Source organism: Etheostoma spectabile, chromosome 16 (genome assembly GCF_008692095.1).
Source record: "Etheostoma spectabile isolate EspeVRDwgs_2016 chromosome 16, UIUC_Espe_1.0, whole genome shotgun sequence".
In the NCBI taxonomy this organism is placed as follows: Eukaryota; Metazoa; Chordata; class Actinopteri; order Perciformes; family Percidae; genus Etheostoma; species Etheostoma spectabile.
In genome coordinates this window covers 16,265,289-16,284,624 of record NC_045748.1, presented here as the reverse complement: position 1 = coordinate 16,284,624, position 19,336 = coordinate 16,265,289, and the positions used below count along the sequence as shown (strand labels likewise).

General features: G+C 39.2%; 1 protein-coding gene across 8 annotated transcripts in view; it reads left to right on the top strand.

Moving 5' to 3' along the window:
• Positions 1-19,336, top strand: part of ctif (CBP80/20-dependent translation initiation factor) — a 53,490-nt gene that overhangs the window by 12,494 nt on the left and 21,660 nt on the right. For 6 of the 8 annotated variants that reach the window (XM_032539941.1, XM_032539945.1, XM_032539943.1 and 3 more), the window contains 6 exons: positions 1,905-2,027; positions 2,939-3,009; positions 5,444-5,548; positions 5,709-5,787; positions 17,557-17,577; positions 19,203-19,279. In XM_032539941.1, coding sequence (XP_032395832.1) covers positions 1,905-2,027; positions 2,939-3,009; positions 5,444-5,548; positions 5,709-5,787; positions 17,557-17,577; positions 19,203-19,279 — 476 coding nt within the window. The remainder of the gene's footprint in view (positions 1-1,904; positions 2,028-2,938; positions 3,010-5,443; positions 5,549-5,708; positions 5,788-17,556; positions 17,578-19,202; positions 19,280-19,336) is intronic. The other 2 variants (XM_032539946.1, XM_032539940.1) reach the window with 1 other exon arrangement.

Below are 19,336 nucleotides of genomic sequence, written 5' to 3'. Positions count from 1 at the left end.
TGTGTGTGTGTGTGTGTGTGTGTGTGTGTGTGTGTGTGTGTGTGTGTGTGTCCATTATTTATTGCCGTCTGAGTGTAAAGACCATTTCCAACAATATAAAAAATATATATATATATTGGAATAAGAATTCACAGTCTACTTTTGCATAGTATATTCATGATTCTACTCAAGGGCTGTAGTGGAACAAAATGTTTGGGTCAGCTTTATTGGATAGCTGATATTGGCTTAAAAAATCCTAAAGTTAGAGCTTGACAGGTTCTCTGCCTTCTCAGAATTACTTCCCTCCATAGCCTGACTACTGGGCTGGTAATAAAATCTAGTTTCCTTATTTATTTATTCATTTAAATTTCCTATCACTTCTTTACTTTATCTACAAGTCTGTTTGCAATCACTACTATCGCAGCCTGCATTTGTCTTTTTTAATTTCTTTACTTTTTAAAGATGTAAACATATCTTATTTTAAAAATCTGGCACTGGCATCAGACTAAAACTTTATAGTGTAATTTAAAAGAACATAGATTATGAGATATGCAACTATCAAGCTACGTTAAATCAGCAACCACCTAGATGAACAAGGGATCATACCTAGCTACTTACCTACTGTTTTTTGTTTAATAGGTATTATTTTATGCAGCACATTTCAGATATTGTTAGAAGTCCATCCCAGTCCCCAAGTATGATTCATTCGTCTGATCCATGAACTCATGTTGTTAGTCTGAAGAAACTATGAGAGTAGGCCTTGTTTTCTCCCATAAATGTGTGCAAAATATACATACACACTATTTTAGAATATTAGAGGTGACTAAACAGGGTTTACGTGTGTTGACACTCCACTGCAGCTCTAATTCTACGGCCACTTCCATGTTGATGTTGTCTCCTGCTGTGCTCATATAGACCCTCATGGTCACTGGAGCTTCACTTTGATTAAAGCGTAGGTTTGCTCTGCTCTGAGTTCTGTATGTTGCGGTTAGTCTTTCCCTCTCTGTCAGCTGCTCAAGTGAATGATTAGAGGAGACTAGCACAAGCCGTAAGCGGTCCACAACTCTTTTGCTTGCTTGTGGTTACCGCAAAGTATGCTCTTAATGACTAACATGAGATACTGTGAGGCTAGAGCCAGTAATTTAATAATTCTAAATGAATTAAGTGATTTAGAGTATTATTGCTCCCCAGAGATTCATTGGTATGATTCACCAGGAAGTGAGTGGTGAAGCAGAATGGGTGAGAGTTTGAAAGAGAACAGAGATATAGAGGTTTAAAAAGGGACTAGAATTTAATTGTCGGTATATCAATACATCAAATTCCTGTCACTGCATTTTTAGTGCAGCATAAATCTTTCCCATTGAGCTTCTGGTAAAATGTCCAAGACTTGGCAATGAAACTAAAGTGTTGACGCCCTCGTGGTATATTCTCCCTCGCAGAATATAACAAAACTCAAAAACAACCAACGACAATCTGAATCAATTCAGCAATAACAGAAATAAACATGTGGTAACAGAAATAGGAGCTGTTATCTCAGCTCAACAAACACAGTGCTGCACTGTTTTGAATGTTTTGTTAAGCAATATAATACAATACAGGTTGCTGTTACAAAAAACAAGAGTAAAAGCAGGCGAAAGGGCACACTGGCCTCAAGTGACAAAAACCAACCAGTTCATTTCATTTGTATGTAAGGACAATGCACAATTAATTTATATTTCTGTATATGGACACATACCTCTGCCCAGCTGCCATGGACTTTAATTCAGTTTTGCTCAAAGATCAAACTGTTGCTGACTTATTTTGTTGTAGCTGTGGTTTCTTCTGGGTTCCCCATTGTGGTTAACTTTGACAGAAAAGGAAATTCATATCATTTTGAATAAAACAGAATACCTTTTCAAATGTCATTCACTTTCTCACCTCCACAGGACGAGTGGGAACAAAGCAGTAACGGCAGTACAGGTTCCCGGCCCAGTTCAGGGTCTAGACCAGGATCTGGCTCACGCTCCGGCAGCAGAGGCAGAAACAACCAGTTCACAGGCCCTGCCAAGGTACAGTGTGTGTGTTTGTGTGTTTGTCTGCTGTTTTAGTGCCATCATATTCCAGTGTTCCTAATTGTTACAAACTGGGTATGTGGAGTTTGAACGTCATGGGCAGGCAAGGATGGTCTAATGACAGACGCTATTGAGTTGCATTATAAGAAGTGTAGGATCCAACATTTTTAGGACTGACCCATACTGGGGACTTAAAGTCAAGATATCTCTCCCTCAAATTTAATCATTCTTCCCTAACTTTCTGGAAGTTCGGTACCAAGTTTGTGGGATACACAATAAATACACTGAAGGACAACTGTAAGTGCATAGATACCATACATATACTAATTTCTTTCTAAAGAAATACTACAAGCAATGGTTTTAGAGCCTTCTAAATAATCATATTTATTTAAAAAAAAAATAATTATGTACCAGTTTATAAATGTTAAATACAAGTGCATTGCTAGTGATTGTTAGCGTTAACTATTAACTTGTCATTATTACATACAAGTACTTTCGGGGCGTGGAAAGTGTAAAAGCACGGAGACCGCTTTGACTGTGTAACTTGGTCCACTTTTTAATGGCACTTCTTCCAGCAAAGAACAGCTCAAGACTCATAACAAAACCCACTTCATCATCTCATCATATCAATCCCCCTCATCTAACCTAACTGCTACTGAATAAGAGGCAGGGTACAACACGTTAGATAGCTCCTTTGTTAACTCAAGGAACAGAATACACTATGAAGCTAAAATTAATGGAATTACGTGACTTATTTTAGTAACCCCAAAAAAGGTTATTTGTTAATTAAATACTCACAAAATAAATCTCATCTTACACAAGCTAAGTGAGCTCAGTATGAGATAGTTTGGCAAAAACGTGTTTTGTAGTCATCCTGAAAATATTTTCCTTGTGTTGTGTTGGTACAGAATGGGAACATGGGCTCCTTTGACATCCTGGGGACAGACATATGGGCTGCCAACACAATGGACTCACGCGGGTAGGTACCTTGCTGTTTTTAAAAAATCTAATATGTTGTACTGCCTACTGGGTCTGGATCCCAGCCTTAGTTTCTGGAAGCTCATATGATTTAGACACACACTGAGACTATTAGCATTTGCCTTTTTTGCTCTTATGCTTTATTTTTTCTTTGGCTTCCTTTCAACCAGACTTTGCTTGTCTTGCAGCTCTATTTCTAAATTTGAGGTCTGCTGTTTCCTAAATCTTGATTAGTTTTCTCCCGGTAAGCCCGAGACAGTAATAGATATACACACATAGGGCACATCATGTTCAGAAAGCTCAGTCAGATCTGTCACTTCATCCCAAACTAACGAAGCTACACTGCTGAACTGAGTTTGTGCTGATGAGAAGGATTTTGTTTCAGTGTTTCTGCTAACAGCCACATTTATATTTTATCTAACCACTGCAGGCTTGACTGGTTCCTCTGAAAACATTAAGCGTCAATGCTTGAAATCTTGTTTGTCTTTACAAGTGAGGTCTGTGTGAAAATTCTTTTTTTAAAGGACTTTTCAAACAAGAGCTAGACCTGAAACTTAGAAAGGAGGAGAAAAAAGGAAATGAGTGAGGCATAAATCAGTTTAACTGGTGGGAGAACTGGTTTCCATGGCAGCCTCAGCTACCTGAGTTCCGGCCACGTTGGCACATCTGAGCAAACAGTGAAGGAGCAGTGGAGGATAAAAGCAATTCTCCCTCCATGCAGACAGATGAAGTGTAGAATAGATTAAAAAACTGACAGCGATCACTTTGGTTAGGAGTCATTTTTGCTTTTCTTAAAGCAATGTGAAAGCAGCAAACATATATTTAAAGTTTTGCTTTTGCTTAGTCTTAAAAAAGAGAATGTTGTTTGAAGCTTCAGTTTTAACTCCGTTGCTGGTCTCAGCCTTGAGTCCTTGAGCAATACGCTGGATCCCAAACTGTTTCATCTGCGCATGCACAGAAGCCGTAAAATAATAAGTCTCTTCGGACAAAGATGTCAGCCAAATGGAACTTATGGTATCTGATAAAATATCATGATAAACAGTAGAACAGGAACATATTTCAAAGCTTTGAAGTTCTCAGAATTTGGAAAAAGGTTTAAATGCCTTTTTATGCATTATTGTTTTTATTTTTTATTTTAATTTAGTTAATAAAGGGAGTGTCTTGTCAGACAGCCTCACCTAGTGGTGACAAAAGTCTATTGTAGCACCATGTGGTCAGTGATTGATAGAGCCTTCTATTAAATGTAGCTGCACCTCAATGACTCATCCCCCCACAGTCTCTCTTGTACTGCATTACACTCAAGTCTATTTCTGGGCATATAAAACCATCTTTAAACACATTATCTAAAATGAGTATCTAAACTTAAGCAGATTAGATCCAACATAGCATTTTGTACAAATATATGAAACTGGAGAATAACCTGGTTCTGGTTCTGGTTTCTGATTAACAGAAAAAGCCTGACCTGGCATGTGTGTAATGTAATTCTGAGTATTTATTAGAAGGATAAACCTCTTGAGATGAATGGAGGGGCTCCTTAAGACACACATACAAAAAATATAAAACACAAAATACATTCACACAAGGCCTCACTACTTCCATCACCAATTGACTCCCCCATAAACAATACTAAAAATAAAATATATACATGTAAATACACAATACGTTTGCATACATCCCAATTGCACTGCTATTTACAGTATATCCACAAACAGGTGCCAACACATAAGAGAAAAGAATCATGTCATGTCAAATCAGAAGCAAGTGCATGTTGACTGTGGATAATAAATAATAATAAAAATGAAAGCAAATTAAGTAATAGATCTAAGTGAGCCAGGCAAGGTGTTCCAATCATATGCTGCTTTAAAGTTAAAGGCACGTTGCCCAATTTCTTTGGAGATTCTGGGAACAAAGAAAAAGGCGTACTCAGTGTGTCTAATTGAAAACAAATCGGTAGCGAGAACAAATTCCATGTTAGATAGCTATCTTGTGCTGATCAGACACTTCATTACCTGTTTAGATAAAGCCAGGTTAATGCAAATAAGAATGTCAGCGTTGAATTGATGATTAAGAAAATTTGAATCCCTCAAAAACCTACTTCCGCATTCAGCTTCTTACTAGAATGGGATCCTACATGAACATGTACTTTTCTTCCAAAGTTATATCAGTTTGGGTCATTGTGCACAAGACATTTCTGTACTTGTTTTGTGTGAGCCCGCACAGTCCGGATGATGCAGTTAATTTGATTAGTTTATGTTATAGAAAAAATGATTCTGATTTGAAACCAGGTTTTCACGGGCTTTAAGACTTACTTCTTTCCTGTGTAAAATGTGGAAGCAGCTTGCACTCTTGTACATCTCTCCGCTCTTTCCTTGTGCTTGTGCATGTGCATGGATGCTGTCTGTCTCTAACATTCAATCTTTGTCTCCTGGTTGTAGAGGTGCAGGTTGGGACGTGCAGCCAGAGAAGCTGGACTTCAGCCATTTCCACAGGAAACATTTAAGAGGAACGCCAAAGCACCTGCCCCACATTGACAGAGAGGGGTAAGTTGTTGGGTCCTGCTGGTGTGACCCTGCTCTCTCAGTATTGTTTTGATTCTTCAATATTGTCTCAGTAATGTTATTTTGGATTATCCTCTGTCACTAATTAAGCACATTTATGTCCCCCTGTCATCCCTGATGATGGTTACATCCTTTCTTTCAGGATGAACAAAAACACTTTTGAGGAAGATGACGGCATAGACATGAACGACATAGAGAAGTTTCTACCCCATCTGCGCTCTGTAAGTCATTTTCTTTTGTAAAACAAAATACTCTTACCTAGATTTTCTCACTCTGATGTTAGATTGTCTTAATATACAATTTTCTGTACTATACAAGCAACATTATGTTGCTTAAATTTCTACACTTATGTGACACAGTGAACAGCAGACATAGTCTCTCACCAAGATTAGATTTTTCTGTTGAAGAACCATTAATACATGTAGCTCAGTCTGTACATATGAACATTTATGTTATAAATGAGACTGGTTGATTATAAATAAACATTTGGTGACACCTGCTGGTTAGGTGCTGAAGTAAGCTTTAATTGATATGAAAAGTGCATCAATATCTTACACTGACACCTGGTGGTGAAATGTATGTACAACATTTGCACATTGAGCCAATAATGTCCACAGAAAAGTGAAGTAGGTTTGTTTCTGAAGCAGTGGCTGTATATCTGAGGGTTTGAACCTTCTTCCACAGCATTTAAGCTAAACTTAATTAAAGCCGTGTTACAACATAAATATCACAATTTCTTTATGAGGTAACCTTATAAGGTAAGTATCTTTTAATCTGATGTGTCTGCAGGGATTAAATTGGTATTTGGTATGTGGGGGGGGCACTCTCTCTAGGGGGGTCCGGTGATAGCCTGTGCCTCCCCAGGATTTATTTTTGAAAATTAAACCATTAAATGACACTTTCTGGAGAGTTTTGTGCAAAGAAATGGAGAAATCAAGTCTTACATGATAAGTTCCAAACTGCAAAGTTAAGAGCCTATACTTTGCTTTATTGTAGTATCAACAGGTTTTAGGGCATTTAGCATTTGCATTACTGTTAACCCTCCTGCTGTCCTTTTAAAATGTCTAAATCAGAAATCTGGGTTTCCTTTTAATCAAATTACCACAAAAAGGATGGATTCCATACAACGCTCTTTGCAAATACAATTGATCATTTAATTGAATTTTGGGTGAAAAATCGAAACAGTTTCATATCAGCATCCTGACTAAACTCATCCACTCAACATACGTTCCTCTGACCTCTTACCCAAAATAATGAATAATATCTGCATTTTTTAACTCAAAATTTTAGGTATAATTCTATATAAATGAGGTTTCTTGAACATGAATTCCAAAAAGCAGTGTAAAACTTGTGGTAGTAAGTTGGTGTTAATGAAAACCTAACTAAAAAAACGTGATGAAATTGTCAAATATCCAAAACGGGTTAAAAAAAAAGTGCTAACCTTTTTGAACCAGGAGGGCAACACAAGGGTTAAGCAGTCATCACTTGATTATACATTGTATTACCTTGTTATGACATAAGAAGTGACCCATACAATATAGGCCACATGAAGATACAGTGCAGCATATGACAGTAGCAACAGCTGAGAAGGTTTGGGTCTGTGACCAGGTCCACCTTACAGAAACTTCCTTCTCCCATTCGCTCACTTTACTACTACTAGTAGGACAACCAACCAACACACACACACACACACACACACACACACACACACACACACACGGCGCCGAGTGTGGCCCTTGTGGCCAGCTCGGAGCAATGCCACTGGAGGAGATGCGACAGTCGGGACCGGTATAACGGCTTGGTCAGCGACATGAGCTCATAGCGGCCATTGGAGCTTCCGAACACTGGCTTCCACCCATTTTATCTGTTAATCCTGCCGACGTGGACACTAGGCGTTATGCTGTTGACCCACGGTGGTGAATTGTCTGCAGTGCTGCGCTGGTTGTTGCCGTGTTTAGATTGTTTTTCATTACATCTCCACTGAGAAAAAATAGACATGACATTTCAAAAATCTTTCATTTATTGTCAGAAATATTAGGTTTTCAAAAGCATCACTTTCATCAAATTTGATGTGAAAAGCATGCATCTGCAAGCATGCACACCCGGACAAAAACGAGCAGGTTTATGTGCTGGGGCTGAGCCCCGGAGAGCCCTGGCCCAATTGACCCACTGTGTGTCTGGTATTAGTAAAAGTCAAGAAAATATGTAGAATTAATTTAGCAGCTGTGTATGCCACCCCATTGAATAAACCTTGATATTGGTAGAGTTCCCTCTTGGTCACCGATGTCACCCTCCCCTCTTCCTTCCCTGCTCTCTGAGCCAAAATGTCTTCCATCTTTCATAGAGTTTGAGCTACAGTGTCTTCCTCTTTCCTTCCCCTCTTGGCTTCTGTAGCCGAGTTGCGGTTCGCCTCTCATAGTGTTTCAGCCAAGATTTCGGCCTAGTTGCGCTACCAAAATGGTTTCCTCATTGTATAGCCGAGCCAAAATTGCTGTTTCCGTTCATTCATTTAAGGCCAAAAGAAAGATGGGGTCAACTGCATTTGTCTGGTGAGCTTGAGATCGGATATGTGTGGGCAATGGGACAAAGCAAGGTCATAGACACAGAGCTAGGGGTGATTGCCACATTTTCTCTCCCTCACATTCCCCCCCCCCCCCCCCCCCCCCCCCCCCCCCCCCCCCCCCCCTGGGAATCATGCCCTGGAATCTTTAAGTTTATCCCAAAGCTCTACCAGGCGGAGTCATGCAGCGGGGATGCCAGGCCACTGATGTCTAGATTTACTGACAATACCCTCCTTGGTCTGGGATTGCCCCCAAGACAACTGTAAGGGGAACTTAAGTTTCCATTTTCCACTTCCAGGGCCAGAGGTTTTAGTGAACCGCACTATGACATAAAACACTGAAACCACAATCACTGCAACTTCAGTTGAACTGAAGTCGAGTGGTTAGTTATTTTTTGTGTTGTTAACCAGTATTGATATGAAATTGATTAAAAAAAATGTAATTATATGTGTACGTTGCAGCGGTGTTAGGGATAAATAGGAACAAATTATTATTGATTATTATTAAAACATGACATACTGCCATCATGTCTTGTTAGCTCATAGCAGTGGTGAAATATAACAAAGTAAATTTACTGAAGCACTGTACTTATGAACAAATTTGAGGTACTATATTTAATTTATTAATTTTTATTACCATTGTATGCTTTTATACAACCTTTATCTCACAGCATTAGTTACTGGTTACTTTGCAGAGTAAGATTTTCCATAATATTCTAAATAATATACCACCTCTCAATTAAATAAATACAATCAACTAAAGAAGGATGTTTGAGGCCTAAAGAGGTTACATGATCCAATATTTTACAAAAGAACATTGGAAAATTACATTTGTGTATCACAACTTTGTTCTTCTTTTCAACCACATTTATAATCCTTAGACCCCCTTAAATTTATCCTGTGACCACTGGACTAAACCACCTTACTCTATATAAAGTAGTAAAAACCAGCTCCACCTCATATTTTTACATTGTTGTATTTGTACTTCTTCCAGCACTTGCTCGTGGGCAAAGCTTTTTACATGTGCACTGTAGATTTTTATAGTTTTTCCCCCAGAGAAGATAATATTTGTTAATCATAAACATTATCATCCGAGCAAAACGACACGTCTCTTTTGTTTTGTCACCACCTTCAAGTTACTGTTTGGCAGGTTTGCATCATCCAAAGTCATCACCTACGTTTCACACTTCCTGCCAACATTCCCCTCCCCTTTCCAGGAGTCGGAATAGACTTACAAATAGCCCTGGGATGTGGAAAACATCTCGTTTGTGTGTGTGGGCGTATGAGTAACTGTGAGAAAGGGCTTCCTCCTTTTGCCCTGGGTTTCTGCTGCACCTTTACTGGCCTCTCTGGAATGTCAACCTGCACATACAATACCTCTGCCTTCACGTCCAGCGTCAGGTCGTAATTACTCAAGCATTCAGGGGTCAGCCAGTATTTGATCTGTGGATTCATGCCAGGTATCACATGGATTCTGTGTAACATCAAACAGCAATAGTGCACAATTTAAAATGTTATTGAATAATACCAATTTAGTTTATTTATACTCTACTTTGTAAAAACAATGTTCCAAAAATAATTTACTCAAAACAAACTATTAAAACAAAGATACAGTAATAGGATAACATAAAGTAGCAGTACAGTAAACAAGTCAGAAAACCAGTACCACAGAAATAAACAGAGTACAAAAACATTATGGGATCAAGGACAAAAAAAAACTAATTATTAAGAAATGTTGATAGGCCTGAATTATTTTGATTTCCTTTAAACATCACAGTCTACATTAGCTTGTTAGAATCAGCATACATTATTGTACAGTATTTAGTAAATAATGTCAGAGTTTACAATTAATGTTACATTTTTTTTAATGAATATGAAATGTGTCCCAGACATTAACCTCACAATTTGCACAAAGGCCAGTTGTAGTCTTAACATTGTGGTCAGTGGTCAGTGGCCTCGACCAACTGCCACCTTGCTCATTTAAAAGCCATGATGTGTCTCTCATGGGTGGGCCAAATTCTCTGGGCGGGTCAAGCAGCAAAAGGGGAGCTAACCTTGCCCCTTATGACCTCATAAGGAGCAAGATTCCACATCGGCCCATCCAAGCTTATTGCCATTTCGAGCCACTGGGGGACCATAGGCAGGCTGGGGAAATTCGCATTAATGTTAAAAAAATAAATAAACTCATAAAGTGAAATTTCCATGCCATGGGACCTTTAAACAAATTGTGAAAAATGTATTGAAGCCTAAGGTGACATAATCAAATTGTTTTCTCTGACCAACGTTCTTAGACTAAATTCATTTTTAGTGATATATATAGAAATCAGAAAATCCTAAGCTTGGAGAAACTGGAAACCACAGATGTTTTGTGTTTTAGCTTAAAATATGTATAGAGTATTTACCCACTCAAAAGAACAAAATTAAACTGGCAAATTTAAGCAATACTTTGCCCTGGAGATGTTTTTATATCCCCTTCACCGTTCCCTTCTTCATGACACATACTGTACAGCACTCAGTCTCACTCCCATGGTGTTTGGCATCATCAACATGATCATGTCAGCATGAACCTCGGTGTTGTCACAGCCATAACTCATGTGTGTGGGTACATGTGGGTGTTCTTGCTGTACCTGAATAATATCAGCAAACGTCTGCTTATCCACACATCCACAGCTTTTTGTTGGAGTATGTGTTAAAGGTGATGTACACACATCTCTCTTGACCCATTTTGATAACATTTTCTATTTGATCATAACACTCTCACCTGTGGGAGTTTTCTCATCTGAAATAGAGTGGGTGCTTCTGTTTCTGTACAACTGGTTTGACTGTTTTAACCTGATGTTCTTTCCCGTGAGGTAATTTATTGGCTGCCAAGATCATGTCAGCTCGGTGTTACCAAGAGTCCAGGCAGTATTCATGAGGGACAACCTTAGCTTGGTTATAGCTGAAACCAGTGTTGTTAGCAGCATATGTTGTCTTAAAGGAATAGTTTGACATTTTGGTAATGTGTGTACTAAATGTAACGCTTCAGCCAGCAGCCTGTTAGCTTAGCTTAGTATAAAGACTGGAAGTAGGGGGAAATTGCTAGCCTGGCTCTGTCCAAGGCAGAAATAGCTGTTTTTGTTCAGAGAAATCAACAAGAACTAACGTGTTTTATAAATGTGCTGGTAAAGGAATTTTTTTAGCTTTGCATAGAGTTAGGCTAGCTTTTTCCCCCTGCGTCCAGTTTTTTGCTAAACTAAGCTAACCATAGTTTGGCTGTAGCATCATATTTACTGTACAGACTCTCCATTTAACTCTCAGCAAGAAAGCGAAAAAGCGTATTTCACAAAATGTCAAACCATCCCTTTTACACTGCTATGCTAAACCAGTTTTTCAGTGATGTCATTTTGAGTTATAGAAGTATATATATTCAATTGTGTGTTGCTTCCAAATTGTCAGTGACAAAATTCCAAATATCTTTAAAAATGGAGGGCACCAAAGGAGGAACAGAAGGTTAGGGGTAGACCAAGCAGAGTGGGTGAAAGCGACTAGTCATTTAGGAGACATCCGGTCTCTGGTCCGTGAACAAAGCCATCCAGCAGGGGAACAAAGCAGGAGTCTGGAGCTGAGATATCACAGACTGGTTGGCCCCTCCGCCTGGAAGTGTACGTGCTGCGGAGCAGGACTCCAGTTGAGAAGGGACATTGGGGGCGGGTGGGCTTTTTGGGCGGTCTGTCTCTAAGCTGTCAGTTTGTTTGAGGCCTGTATTCTACTCATAGTATTTACTCACACACATTTACTGTTCCTGTATGTTTCTGTTCATCTCAAACACACGCGTTTGTCTTGTGCACGTCTCTCCTATCATCTTTACCTCATCTCCCTTTGGTTCTTCCTATTTGTTGTTTCCCTTTTCCTGTTCTCTTCTGACCATTATCATTATGCTCCATCCCCCCTCCCTCCTCTTCTCATTTTTGTCTGTCACTCCTCCCCTCCATCCTTCAAAATGTTGGTGGGCAGCAGAACAATATCCATGGGGTCATGATGGCCAGCAGCCCCCTCCCTGTCGTCTCTTCCTGCTATTGTCCCTGGTCCTACTGCTGCTTGGCTCTTACACTCTATTAACCGCACACATACTGGCTTAATCACCACTGTACACTGTAATCTTCTGCTCTGGCCTCAATCATGGGAGAAACACTTGAGAATATAAATAAAGGCAGGGTACCTTGGGAATTTGTAATTCATTCCAAAGAGGTTCTCAATAATAGTATAATAGTGACTTCCTCTGTTAAATTTATCACATCTGAATGACATGCATATGTACACATGATTAATAAGATTAACCCAAGTTTTCTATTACAAGTGCATAATAATGAAATGCACATTGTAAAACAGCTGGGAAATAACAACGCCGAAAAGAAGGATAGCTGAATTTAATTCCCATTTGTTCTCCATCCTCCCCTCTTTGAACTGATTTATATACTTTGAATATTACTGCTGTGCTAAATCCCAAGAAACCAAGTAACCTCCAGCCTCTGCCATAATTAAATTCATTTTCTATCCCTAGTATGTGTTCATGATAGGTTCAGTGCTGCCCACAGTGTCAATTTATGGTGATAATATAGTTGTAAAATCCCTGTACGGAGCAGTCAAAATGTCCTCACAAGAATACGGGTCATAAATAGTCGGTCTTTTCAAATGTAATGCAAACCCAGCCGCACACACAAAAGCATCAGGTTCGATCCTCTATAGAAGATGAGGTGACTGGCAATTTAGTGTTACAAAGAGAGCACATATGATTGAATTTTTTTGTGTGGGGCTATACCAGAGCTGTAAGCACGTGAAACCTGCTGCTGCAGCAGCAGTGGTTGTCACATTATTATATTTCTATAGGGTCACTTGATCCCACAATGGCTCCATCTCCTCCTGTAGCTCCACCCCCAAGTTCTTTGATGTGCCTGTCTATCTGTCTGTGGTCTGATGTGGCTCCAGCCCCAGATCACTTATTAAATGAGACGCGGATGTCAGGACCTCACATCTTTTCCTCTTATCACCCATCACCCACCATACCTGACTGTGGCAGCTTTATACCTCTTCTTTTGGCGCATTTGGCAGGCATCAGCTGCAGAGTCAGTTACATGAAAGGCCTAAAGTAGGGATCATGAAACAGGAAAAACAATTCTAAATCCTAAATGTTAACTGGATTTCTGACATTAGAGAGCTAGACTCTCACAGGATCACAGCAGACGTGTGTCAGGGCTAATATCTATGGTGTCCCATAATTCTCATTGTAGGAATCCATGTTTCATTCGTTAGTTAATGTTAATTAATAGATAGATAGATAGATAGATTAGATACCGTATTCATCCCCGCTGGGAAATTCAACAATTATTACTATGAATAAAAAGAAAGTTATCCCAAAAAAAAAGATTAACAGAATTTATTACATCCCCCGTGCTGCTGATGAATCCTAAAATGTCACTTTTAATAATTTTCAATTCAACAGTTTGGTGGTGTATCTTTAAGGTCAATTCTGCTTTAGCACAATAAAATGCAAGAAAATTATGGTGGTGATATTTATTAAAGAATCTGTTTTGAGCTGCTCTCAAAATCGCAGCTAAACATTTAGTGGCACATCGTTTTGCCAGTTTTGGGCATCGTTTTGCCATCCTGACGGATACTCCCGGACATTGACAAGATCAACTACACAGTTTATACAGAATTAAACCTTTTCACTTGGTGCAGCTTTAAATTGCCTATTCAAACACTTATAGTTATTGATATATGTCGCTCTATCTAACAATACATGAAATAGATTTTTATCACTGTTACAAACATGTAAAGAAAACAGAATAGCTTAAGCTAATTTTTGTGTGGACACAGAAAATAGAAAAACAAATCCGAGGTCGCATGAATGCCACGTTATTCCTTCAGCCTTCGTAATTGGGCAACATCCAAATTAGCTCAGCCTAAGTATTTCTGCTTCCCTCTCAGTATTTTACGTGCTTGCTATCTTGTATTTACAGTCTTTCTTGTTTTCATACTTGCAGTCTCTCTCCTTTGCTCTCAACAAGCTGTCCTGTAATGCCACCCCTGGGGCAGTTTCAAATTTATTGCTTTTGGCCGAGGGCCCTTGCAACATAAATAAGCTGAGAGAAACAATGGACGGGCTGAATGAGCATCATACCAGAATTGTTGCACACTAGAAGGGGCAGGAAGACGTTTACTTCATTTTTAACTATTGCAGAGAAAGTTCTGTAATCGTTATTCAATGTTTCTATTCTTCACATTTCCATCTCTGTTCGTTTTTCTCATTTCCGTACTTTCCTTCCTTGTTACTTATCCCCCCTTTCACGCTAAAGCAACGTCATTGTTAGGAATGGATCGACAGTGGTATCTGACCCAGGTCAATGACCCTTCTGGCAAAACCCACCAAAAAAAATTTAAACCTTTTTAAATACTACCGGGGTAAGTCATAAAACTTTAAAAGCTAAATCATGCATTACTTTCAAAGAAGATATGTTGTTGATTAGGGGCTACGTGGTGACGTGGAGTGGTTGTAAAAAGGACACATCTTCTCTGTTAGCAGCCCAGGTAGCCTCTCCCAGTGATTTGATTTCTGGAATGCTATGCAGTGTGTCAACTTCTTCTCAAGACACGCACGCACACCCAAGCACATAACACAGTGCACACACAACCCCCCCACCCATCAAGGTGGTAAAATTTGTGTACAATTTGTGTTGTAGTTGTCTGTTTAGCTGTGGGCTGTTGGCACACTGTGTGACTGAAGGCTTGCTGTTGAGACTTGCTCTTGATGCTCATGCTTTACATAAACTCAAGGCTCCACCTGTTAGTGGAGACACACAAATGCATTTCCAGACACAGTATTGCTGTACACCTTGTTTAGTTATTTTTAGTCATGTTATATTTAGTTACTCAAAAGCTTTTGCTGTTGTGGTCCATGTCTAAAACATCTATTTAATACCAAATAGTTTTAAAATTGCCATCTGTGGGCTTTGGTTAGAAGAAATCCCTTTTTAGCCCTGCCTTCAAAATTAGAAAGAATCTTCTAACTAACTCTTCTGATAACTATCACCACCCACGCCTTCATTTCCAAATATCTCAAGGATGTAATAGACATGGATGAAAAAATTAAATTTATTCAACTGTCAGGAATCTGAAGTCAATCATACATATGTAAATCACTCACATGCAAAGCTACTCCCTCTGTGTTGACATCTCCAGTCATTTTCTTCTTGCATCTTGTCTTTTTTTTACAACAAAAAACATCCCCTCCATCCCCTTTCATCTACTCTTTAATCTCCTCTATGGCCTTTCCTTTCAGACTCTTCCCGGATTTGGCAATGGCCATTCAAATACGTGCAAACACACATTGATGGTAGATTACTTTGTAGTGCTAATGTGGTAATTCCATTGTTTACCTTGTAATTGTTGAAATTGAGGATAAAATGATAGTGGCGTGGGAAAGAGGTGTGCACTCGGTGTCTATATGTGCCAGGCATTGTCTGATACAGTTCAGGGTGTTGCATCGTCTCAATACTTCAAAGGTCAAGCTATCTAAAATGTACCCTGATATAAATCCTTGCCTTGACTGGGGACATCTTCTGCTGGTGCCCAAACTTATCCAGTATCTGGGAAACAAAATGTAAAATTTTGTCTAATATTCCCAGACACACAGTTAAACTCGACCAAGTGGCTGTATTCGGAGTACCTGGAGTGGACAGTACTCTTACACGACACATTCTGTCAGTAGCAATATTTATCACCCTTCTAGCGCGGAGATTAATTCTATTGAACAGAAAACGGGCACAAATGCCCGTTTTCACTCCTTGTTCAAAGATGTTATGCAGCACCTTAAACTGGAAAAACACAGATTTACATTGAGCGGTTTGGTTGAAACATTTTGTAAGCCTTGGCTACCCTTCGTTGATATTGTAGAAGCTAGGCAATAAAGATCCCCTTGGTTCTTACTTTAACTCTTAGCTTATAATAACTACCTGAGGTGTGATGTCACTAAGTATGTAGAGCTTTTTATCTAACCTGATTATCTATCACACAGAACCTATTGTGTTTGTGTATTTAAATGTTTTTGAAAAACAATTTTGTAATATTTTATATAATTTGCATGCAATATGTTTGTTCTCTAAAATACAAATAAACAGACGTTAAAAAACAAAGAAAAAAAATCCTGATTAATGCTCGTAGATCTACGGATTACATTTTATATTCTCTGTAGCAGCACCACACCAATGCAGCCCTATTTTCAGTCTGAATACTACATGGGACTAAAGACAGATCAAAGGGTCAAGAGGTATTTTCCTGCCATCCCCACCTTCTGTTGCACTCGCCTCATCCACATTAGCAACTCAAATGTTCGGACCTTGTTTAAGAATGGACTCAAAATACACCTTTACTGGTCTTTTGATAATCTTTATAGTCTTTATTCTTACAAACATAAACAACCATTGACAAAAACTCGTCCACAGTTGGTTTCTATCTGGTCTGTCTTTCACACTTACACAGCCAGCCCCCCCTCGCAGTCCTTGTCACGTCCACAGGGTCTGCCTGCCGCGAGGTGAGGGGTCTTCTGGCTGGGGACCAGGACAGCAAACGCCTCTCTTTGATCTTCCCTGCACTGGCTGCTACCTGCAGATAGCATGTTCACACACACGCACGCGTGCACGCATGCACACACAGCTCTCCCTTTCAGCCACCGAAGCAACTCTACATCTCTCCCTTCTCTGTTCCTGGATGCATTACACACAGCTGTGGGTCTGTGGATTTTTTGGATGTAGATTTCAGCAATTGAAAAGAAGCCTTTTTTCTCATTTACAGCAAAGATCTAAGAAATTGTGATGGGAAAACACTGTGTGTGTGTGTGTGTGTGTGTGTGTGTGTGTGTGTGTGTGTGTGTGTGTGTGTTCACTGTCATCTGGTTACCATTTGAAGGCCGAATTACAGCTAATGATATCCTAGAGGAAAACTACAGTAGCTAAACATGCAACAGTTCTGCTGTTTCTTTTTCTTTCTCCACCTACTTTTCCTCCATGTCAGATTGTTCTAGCGGAAAGTCATTGAAGTCTGAAAAAAAGCAGAATTTCTTAGATATTAATACTTTGGGGTTTATACGTAAAGTCTCTGGTCAAAGTAAAGCCCACACACACACACACACACACACACACACACACACACACACACACACACACACACACACACACACACACACACACTCTCTTTCTGCCTCACATCTGGATTCAATCAGAATCAAACAATCCCCCAGCAGCCTCTGAGAGAGAGAGAGAGAGAAGTAGGTTAGAGCAGCAGTGTCAAATATCAAGCAAATTCATTAGAATATCTGCAAAATCTATGTGTTTCTGGAAATGTTAGTTAAATTTCATGTTAATTTTTACTCTGCGTGTTTGTGTTCATGCAGAACTGTGACGATGCCGTACAGGTATGATCTACATGTACACATGAATGCTGTCCTTGTGGATAAATAAAAGACTGCCTTAAGCCATTACAGCACCACAGAACAGTTTACAACCATTTTCTATAACTCTCCTCTTATTTTTTTTTTTTTCTCTCTCTCTCTCTCTTTTCTCTATATGTAACTGCAAGCCTCAGTGAAATCAAATCAGACTTTTTCTTGCTTTGACTGTACAAAATCCGCCACAACCTGTTGTTACTGGATACAAATAGAGTGCTTTGGGGGTACACAAAGATTTGAATAATCTAAATATGCATTATTACTGCTTCTACATCCAATGAAAAAAAGATTAGATAATTATCTCTTGTACTGGTCATGAGACAAATTCAAATCAGATCAAATTCTTTGGTTCATTTTTTGTTGCACTTTTAGCAAGAATACAAAAAAAGAAGTGAACTGTAACAAGAGCAAAAACTGTTTACAGAGCCCCACCTCCTTACCAACTTTGGTCACCTTCTTGCCCAGTGCATTGGTTTGAGAGTTTGGGGAAATTTGGGGCTTTTTGTTTTGCATCAGCCTGCAACTGTTTGCTGCACACATCTCTGACTGACACCGATGCTAAATGACACAAACTCTAGCATCCACTACTATCTGCTGATGTCTTGGATTCCCTATGCATAGCAGTTAAACAACGCACACACATACGCAGTAACACACATTTATGCACCATCACAACAGCGCTGGTCCTAGGCCACCTGTAACCATAGTAACAGCTGCACATAGTGATGCTGAGCAAAGGGGGCAAGTTTGCCGTTCTGTTTATTTACCTGAATAACTAACTTTGATCTGCCTTTAAACAGGAGGCAGTACATTTCCCAAAGCTGTGCCATGAGTTTTTAAATGCTGAGAAATGTTTAAATCAGGTCAGAATGGAATTTCACTGATTCCTTTAAGTCTTGAATAAAGCACAGCGCTGCATCCTGCCACAGTTTTTCCAGCAGAGATGTGATAATGTTACGCAGCTTTCTCTTACAGACACCGCTGCCTCTCTTTCTTCCTTCCTCTATCTGTCATAGACACACACAGACACATTTGCTCTTACTTAAATAATGGATTAATCATTAGAGTAATTTATGAAGAAAAAAGGACCACAATAAAATTTGCTGGTTGCTTCTTTTCCATGTTTTATATAATTGTGAACCGAATATCTTCAAATTTGGGTCGGTTGGTCAAACGAAGCAAGACATTTGAAGATAATACTTACAGATAATACATAACTTCACCACTGGGACATTTTTATTTTTAAAAAATTGTTTCTGACATTAAAAAATTATCAATTAAACCAATCAACAGAAGAGTTGAAAATTAAAAATATTAGTTGCAGCCCTAATTACTATCTGTCTCTGTCTCTCACATTCTTACATGCAACTTCTTAATGTCTCTGTGCAGTAAATAAGACACAATTTTGTACAAACAAACATTTTCTGGCATTGACTAACGGCTTCCATTTAAATAAAAAAATAAAAAAACTAGCACTTTATGTACTTTTGCATGTACAATGGTGAGGAATTCGGTAGATACTTTCCACAAAGTGATCTGTATTGCTGGTTATGAAAGGAGCTGTCTCTTATTCTATGATTTGTCCCCAACAGGTCTTCCCACCCCTTCCTAATGAGACTGAGATTGCACACACCAAAAAGCTCTTCCGACGCAGGAGGAATGACCGACGGTAATGACGCATGCAAGTTCACACACACACACACACACACACACACACACACACACA